The sequence below is a fragment of the Scomber scombrus genome, chromosome 7, assembly GCF_963691925.1.
Source record: "Scomber scombrus chromosome 7, fScoSco1.1, whole genome shotgun sequence".
In the NCBI taxonomy this organism is placed as follows: Eukaryota; Metazoa; Chordata; class Actinopteri; order Scombriformes; family Scombridae; genus Scomber; species Scomber scombrus.
In genome coordinates, this window is record NC_084976.1 from 20,324,800 (window position 1) to 20,333,259 (window position 8,460).

The 8,460-nt window shown below is 43.3% G+C and overlaps 1 protein-coding gene across 2 annotated transcripts in view; it reads left to right on the plus strand.

Annotated features, from left to right (window-relative positions):
- The window catches only part of si:ch73-22o12.1 (nectin-2), an 80,055-nt gene that overhangs the window by 21,168 nt on the left and 50,427 nt on the right, over positions 1 to 8,460 (plus strand). For both annotated transcript variants that reach the window (XM_062421806.1, XM_062421805.1), the window contains exon 2: positions 8,122 to 8,231. In XM_062421806.1, the coding sequence (XP_062277790.1) occupies positions 8,122 to 8,231 (110 nt within the window). The remainder of the gene's footprint in view (positions 1 to 8,121; positions 8,232 to 8,460) is intronic.

Genomic DNA, 8,460 nt, shown 5'->3' on the forward strand with positions numbered 1-8,460 from the left:
TTTTATCGTTGCACACTGGCTGCAGATCTGTCACTCCGGTCACCCTGCAGTAAAACCCAATATTACATACAGGGCTAAAATAACATGCCCGGAACAATTACCATGAGGAGCGATGGCACACAGGGCTGGAATGAAGAAGTAAGACAGAAAAAGAACTAGCAGGGTAAGAAAAAAAAGTAGTCAAGGAAGAGCAGAATGAGCCAGAGGGATAAAAAGGATTTATTCCGAAATGAAAAGACAGGACAGGGCTATGGCACAGAGGGGAAAAAAAAGAAAGTGAGCGATGCTGAGAGAAGGCAAGAGCAGTGAAGGTAGAATGATGTGCAGGGCCCAACAAAGCAGAGCCAGAAGCCGCAGGGGAGCTGGGTGTCTGTCAGCCATCCAGCCAGTAAGTTATTCAGTCACTAGACTTATTCATTGGGTTGGAGCAATAGCAGTAGCAAGGCAGTATAGAAGCAGCAGTTATTTGTTTGGCTCAGGAGAGTTGTGTTGTCTGTCCTCAGTAAACTCCCATTTACGAGTGAGGATATACTTAACGTAAAATAACCCATCGCCAGATGAAAACATGCAATACCATAAAACCTCGCTCCTTGGCGTGGTCATTTTCTGTTTGTGTTTTATACTTTATACACCACTTCTTTACACAGTTACTGAATTTTTTCACGACCCTAGAGTCCTATATCTCTGTCTTTTTTCTTTGACCATCTCCTTCCTTCCCTCACATCTCTCGCTAGCTTTCCCCACTCTCCTGGGTCAGGTACAGTGTAGATGTTGGTGTTTATCAATAATGAAGAGATGAGAGGAGGAGGAGGAGAGCACACTGCTTTCGTTCTTACCCAGGGATAAATTATTCACCCAGTGGAGAAGAGTGCTTCTCCGTGTGTGTGTGTGTGTGTGTGTGTGTGTGTGTACGTGCGTGTACGATCGTGTGTATTTCTGTGACTGCGCCTGTCTAGATGTGGTTATGCTTTACCTAGCAGCTGTATGTGTGGAAATGTGTTTTGTCTCACCTTTACCATACACACATTATTTTGACTACTTTGCAAGTCATTTTAATCTCTTATGCATGGTTTTCCCTAAGCCTGGCAGGTGCTAAATGATTAAGCGTGTTGTGTATGTTGTTGGCTGTTAGGTTCATCCTGTTGCGAAGTGCAATACTCTGCCGTTTAAACAAAAGCAAATCACCATGTATGTTTGATGGATACCTCCAGTTTTTCTGATTTCATTCAGATAAACATGATTCTCATTTAAGACCTGTCTGAACAACATGCAAATGTTCAGTTTTTGGTTTGTACATAACAGAATGGAAGATGGATGGAATGGAAGAGGATGAGAGCATGAGAGCGGTCCACTGAGAGATGTGTGTGTATAAGCTATTGTGTATGTAATTTCATGTCAGTGCCACTGTAGTTAAATGGCTGTGAGATCCCATTGTGAATTCTTGTGCTTTGCAAGTTTCCTCTTAGTCTCAAACTCATGCATACTGTATAGACTTATTCTCAAAGCAAGACTTAAGGTCATGGTCCAGCTTTGGATGCAGGATGCTTTGGCATTTCAAGCTGAAGTGTACACAATTTTAAGAGTACGAAATGTTTTTTAAGGGCTTCTAAACTTCCCTGTTGGGTCTTTTTCATTAAGATGATGCACTTAATTGAATTGGCAAATGCTTATTTTTGCAAATAATATTCAGTCTTTTCCTAGGGCATGTTTATTATAAACAGGCAACTAAATAGGAATATGCATTAGTATACAGATGCATGTGTATACACATACTCATCAAACACACAGACACAGACACACACACACACACACACACACACACACACACACACACACACACACACACACACACACACACACACACACACACACACACACACACACACACACACACACACACACAGACAGACACCTCCCTGTGCAGATTTCTCCTCCAGCTGTTCATTTCTCCTTGGCACTTTGAAGCCTGTTCGTGTCTCCCTGTGTCCCTCCCTCCAAACCCCTATTTCTCCTTCACTCCCCTTCTGTTACATTTCATGCATTTCTGCCTCCCTTCCTCATTTCTTTCTGTGTGTCTGATTCACACTTCTCTTCTGTGTTCAGAGTTGGTTATCAAATATTTCATCATGTCACTGTGAACAAAGTGAAATAGAGCACTCCCTTCCCCTCGCACCTTTTTTTCCATTGCTCCTGTTGCATCACAGGGGTTGGTTTTTACCTCCTGTCTCTTGCATGCAACCTCTCTGTAACACCAAACCCTTTTTAAATTTTTTTTTTTTTTTTTACAACTGTTCCTTTGTTACATTTCCAAGTTGATTGAACATTTGTGGTTATTTCTGAGTGTAGATCTCATGTAATGGCCTTAAAGTCTTTGAAATGAACAAAGAAGGTGCTTTTGACCCAAACTGCCACTAGTAAAGCTTGTAGCATGAATGGATTATAATATGATCGGAGAAGTACATAATGCGCGGTGGCTACTTCTAAATGTAGCTTGACCATGTGCTATTGATTGGCTTCTTATAGAAAGTCCACTGGAAAGGTCAATGAGAAGACAAGACACATCTCAAGTCTTCATTTCCTAGTTTTATTCTTGGCTTGTCAAACTGCCTCGCCTGTCAAAGCTAAGCTGCATTCCCACTCTGCTCCCTGCATACCAAAGTATCCACATCCAAATGTGTGTGTGTATGCACCTTCATTGTAGGTTTGTGTGGCTGTATGTGTGCTCACATCCGTTCGTGTGTGTGTGTATATGTGTATGTGAAGGTCAGAGGAGCTAGTGCTGCAACAGTGTCGGGTAACAGCAGCAGCAGACAGCAGGTTCAGGTTGGTACTGTTCCAGAGTCCAGCTGATAACGGCTATTAGTACGGACCAGCAGCAGTTTGGACATGACGTGCAGCCACAGCAGTGTCACCATTTTGATTTGGGACTCAATAATAGTAACATTACACTGAACTCACAGTTATAAAGGCATCTACACTGTGGGTCATTTCAGGCAGGTCTTTTCATGCAGAATGTCAAATAGCAGGTGTCCACAGACTATTACGGCCTATTAGTTTTTAAAACTGGCTTTAAATGTGAATAACAGAGTTCAAGAAGATTTATAGTTGCACAAATAACACAAATTCAGGTCGTTCTGTCACAAAAAACACAATATTATTAGATGGTAGAAGAATCACTCTGAGAGTATGGTCCTGCCTTCAGATTTAGATTGAGTGTGTAACATTTTATGTTAAGTGAACAATGTAGGAATTGTAGCCATATCAATGTCCTGCTGTGCTGTTAGAACATTTGCAGCCTATGTATTAAGGGGGCTGATTGTATGGAAGTTAACACTTTTTAAGCTGAGTCCCCACTTTAATTTCAGTTATTTGATTTTGATTTTGATATTTGTTAGTTGTTTCATTCCAAGTCCATTTGCCATTTGCACAGAACCAAAACAACAAACAATGTGTCACTGTCCCAATACTTACAAGCAGCAATGTACAAAACTACATCCCCAGTAATAATTTCAGAATTGAACTTGCTACACTGTGCCAATGTAAAAAAAAAACAACCCAAAATTTCACTCTGGGAGCCTTACAAAGTTGGTATTTGGCGGAGCTTTCATTTGAAAGCCACTTGTATCCAAGGCCAGTGCACCAGAAGACAGACAATGAAATAAATAAATACATGTAATTTAATTAAATACAGAAATAAAATCCAGGCCCATGAACACCAAAAAAAGTAATATGATCTGATGAATAGTAATTTTTCAACACTCAAGCTCTTGTTTGGAGGACGTTCAATAATGCTCTGAATTCACAGTGTCTGCTGGTGACTGTTAGTCATAGTGGTGATGTATTAACATGGACACTCAACATGCATTTATTATGAGTGAGGAATTTGATGTCATCCTGCAGTCCAAGGCGCGGCCTGTGCTGTAAAATCAGGATGACAAAGCCTCCATATGGAAAGCGATGCCTTCATTAATAAGTCAGATAAAACAGCCTTTTTAAACAAAAAAATGGAAATGTATTTATGAAGAATAGAGCACAAAGATGATTTCTGCTTTTCCATCAGCCCAAAGGGAATTGGAGTTGCTTAAGTGTAAGTGGTGTTTTTGGTCAATGGCAAGCAATCATTAAGCCACCACAACTGTAGAGATGATTATACTCTTTGCATTGTGAAGTTGGACCGGAATAGCAGAATAAATTCATTTAATTACATCACAAGTGCCAACCTTTTGGGTCGAAAACTTGGATTGTCAAATCATCAAGTTTGAAAGGTGCACTGGGAATCAATCTAATTCCCCTGTAAGAAGAAGATTATGTTTGAGGAGTAAAAGTTGGACAGATAGAGAGAAAGAGAGAGAGCAGGCAGAGATGGATTCCATCAGGACAGAATAGTGTCGCCCCACCCTGTACTCTATACCGCCTGTATCAAAGCTATTATTCCTCAGGAGTGGAGAGGATGGGCACAAATAACAACAACAAGAGAATAATGGAAATTTGCACAGCCCTCCAAGAATAATAAAAGCTTATTGAGACAGTGGGCGCGCTGGAAAGGCCAAAGGAAAACACACCCACACCTTCTTTGTCTCTTGCTCTCTCTAACCCACTCAGACACACATATACAATGGATTGCTAGGAAGCAATCTTCAAGAACACGGCAAGTGGGGATGCTTTATTCTCACCCACCCGACAGTGCATAGCCACTAGCTTGATGAAATGGTGGAGAGTCAGTGAGCTCTGAAGGCCATTAGATATTTTAGGTGATGGCCTGCTCTCCCTGTCCCCCTGACGTTGTGCTTTTCTCCACTATAGTGGGGATCAGGCGGAGGACATGAATGCCATTAGGCGTCAGAGTCAGCCAACCAGGCAGCGAGGCAGGCGGACGCTGGCTGATAAGTGTATGTTCGTTTTATAAGCCACTGCTGGCTCAAATGGACTGCAGAGGAAATTAGGGTTTTGAGAAATTTCTCCTCTCTCCCATTCAAGCCGTTTCACTCGTTTTTTCTGTTCACAGCCACAGTGTTTTTCACAAGGTCAGGTGTGGAGTCTATCCTGCCTCTCACTGCTCCGCACCTCCCGCTCTTCTCCTCTCATGTGCCTCTCCTTGCTCTGTTTCTCTCTACCTGTGCCACCTACCACCTCTCCATTTTTAGTTTCTCCCACCGCATGTCTCGTGGTCTGTTTTTTACCTACGTCCTCTCTCACTTCCCTTATTTCTTTCTCCTACATGTATCTCTCTTGTGTCCCTCAGCTGTCTCCTATTAACCTTGTTTATAGCTCTCACTGTCTCCCCTTCTAGATCCTCCTCCTCCTCTCTCTTCTTCTCTCACCACGTTCTCTTTTTGCTCCCTCTTTCAGTCTCTATTCCTGGCACCGTTTTCTTCACACCCTTTCATCCCCACTTTCCTTACCCCACCCCCCCCTCCCCCACTCTCATCCTCCATCACTTTGGCATTCCCAGGCTGTCTTTCGTGTCCTCTTTTCATCCTTCCATCCTCCTAGCACACTTTCTCTCCTCCTTCCTTCCTGATTCATTTTCCTCTTCACAGACGAATGGTGGGAAATATGTAAATGTCAGCGTGACCAGGCAGAGGATCAGAGAGGACGGTGTTAATATGGCAGGGCTAGCACCATCAGCATAATGTGTGTGTGTGTGCATGCACATCATGTGGGTGTTAAAGACATAATGATGGGTAACAGAACTCAGTGGCTTCTGACTATTTGGGGATGTTGAAGAGGGCAGTTTGCATGTGCGTGCATTTGTTTGTTCGTGTGCATTTGGTGGCGTTTCTTGTGTGTCACCTGAAGGCAGCAAAGCTACTGTAAAGTAGAGCAGCAGTGACACAAGTCTTCTGTTCTCACTCTCCTCCCCTCCAACCCACTCTTTCTCTCCCTCCGTTTCTCTCTCCCTCCATTGCTCCTCCTTTCTTCTGTCTTACCCTTGAACCGTCTTTTATTTTCCAATTCCCTTAGTTCCTGTCTCCCTCTGCCTCCTGTCTCCGTCTTCTGTTTAATATGACCAATGCTCTCTAAATATTTATACTGACAATTACTATTTCAAATGCTGCTTTGCCTTAGCACTTCCAAAAGTCTGAAGTGTCCATGTATGTCTCGGAGACTTCAGGGCTGGGGTTTGGGGACTATCAAGGAGGATAAGGGCGTGCAAGTCTTTGTATGTCTTGTGTGTAATATTCATTTCCCTAGGTCTGTATGGAGTCTCATAAGGCCAGCCTGTTTCTCATCTGAGCTCTGGCAGGACTTGACCTGTGTTGGCTCTCCTTATTGCCTCTCAATGACAGACAACAAGCCCGGTTTGGCATTGTGTGTCCCCACATAATGTGGATGTCTTTGTGTGTGCATGTGTTTTTTATGAGAATTTTCTCTTGCACACAAGCCAAATGTAACCTATCGTCAGAACCATGCTATGTTATGACCTCTGACCTGTCAGGGTGACCCTGTCCATTACACCCCAATCAAAGCAAGTAATCAAAGGTTTCAATAACCCATCATGCCCTCTTTTCTTTCTCTGCTGTTTCCTTTGGTAACCAGAGTACATCTCCCATTCCCAAAGCATCTGTAATTAGTCAGACTAGTTCAGGTAACTTGACAAAGGGTTGTAGCTTGATCTCCACTAAACGCGTCAGACAATTGAAATATTATCACAAGCCCAGAGCTTGACAATAAAGCTGTCACGAGATGCATTTGTGTCAGGAATGTGTGTGCGCATGGTTGTGTGTGTGTGTGTGTGTTTCTCCTTACGCAGACATGCTGGTGTATGTGTGTCCAAGGGAGAAAGAAAGCAGTGAGCGGCCCAATAAGGCTCTCTGCTGCTCCCACGGGCTGCTTAGTGGTTGTCCAGAGGTTCCTCTGTGGTTACAAGGGGGTTGTTTTGTGGTTGTAAATTGGGCTGGTCCTGGGAGAGCTGGTGTTATTCTAGGAACGGCTTGTTTTCCTCCACTTTCCCACTCAGTGTTTCGCTCATTCCTCCTTCTTCTCTTCCTCTGTATTGATATCTCAGATCTCCCCAGAGAAGAGAAGGTGTAGTGTTTATTGCTCGTCAAAAGAAAAAGACAGCATTGCCCTTTCCTCTTATCTTTCAGCCTATGGGTTTCGTGTGTGTGTGTGTGTGTGTGTGTGTGTGTGTGTGTGTGTGTGTGTGTGTGTGTGTGTGTGTGTGTGTGTGTGTGTGTGTGTGTGTGTGTGTGTGTGTGTGTGTGTGTGTGTGTGTGTGTGTGTGTGTGTGTGTGTGTGTGTGTGTGTGTGTGTGTGTGTGTGTGTGTGTTACATCAGCCCTACAGATCATATTAGTTTCAACACAACAGCTTTAGCTCAGCACAAACTGGTGGAACTAGTTCCGCAAGTAATTGTTTGTCTTTAGGGGAAATTGTGTTTCACTGGTGCTGTTGTATGTGTGTAGCTTGCTGGTAAACACTTTATGAGCACACACACCTTCGTACATCCAGACCTGGCTGCAGACATTTTAAGTTGTGTATCCGCAGGTAATCCACTCTTACTTAAAACAGGTGCCATCCTGCTGACATACACTAATGCGCGCTTACTCATACAAGTAATTACATTTTCACAGAGCCCTGGATTACATACACACACACACACACACACACACACACACACACACACACACACAAATATACACGGACAGATAGTCTTTCTAAAGCTCCCTCACGCTTTGTGTTTCTCACACACCCACTGACATCAACACACCAAGAAAGCATATTTATTTTGACTCTTTGCTGTTACACCGGAATGTGTCGGCACAGCAAATGGCAGGCAATAGAAAAGCATAACCCATCCAGATGATTTACGACCTATGTGCAATAGAGAACTGGCTTTCCTCTCTTTTCCAGCGCGCATCCCCATTTTTGTCTTGGCCATTTCATCCGCACACGCACAGTCATGGAGAGATAGTAGACTCTTGGCCTACTTGCCAGGGTTCATATAATGCTTTCCTCTGTTGTAGCAGACACTTCCACGCTGTCCTCATTTATCATCAGAAGGCTTTGTACCAATACTATTCCTGTGCTACCTTGCCTTGTCTCATTCTCTTGTTTGGGAAGGAGAGGAACAACAGGGATTAATGTTTCTCTGTCTCTTTCTTTGTTTGTCTTTTAGGGGCGTCGGGTCAGAGGGTCAAGGTGGAGCCAGAGGTGACGTCGTATCCCGGTCAGACAGTCAACCTTCGCTGTGCCTTCACTGATGCCACTGGGATTCAGCTCACAATGGTCAGATACACAGAGCCATGATGCAATTGTTTTTCTTTTTCTGTTAGTATTTGATTGCTTCTTTATACCACCACACTCAAATTGGCTCTAAACTGGGTTTGTGTTATGAAATTCTTATATGAATGTCTGTTTCATCCTGAAATTGCAGTCTATTGTGCTGACTTGACACAATACAATTTGTTGAAATTGCTTGGGACTCTAATTTGCTTTCCACAATTGAAGCAAACAG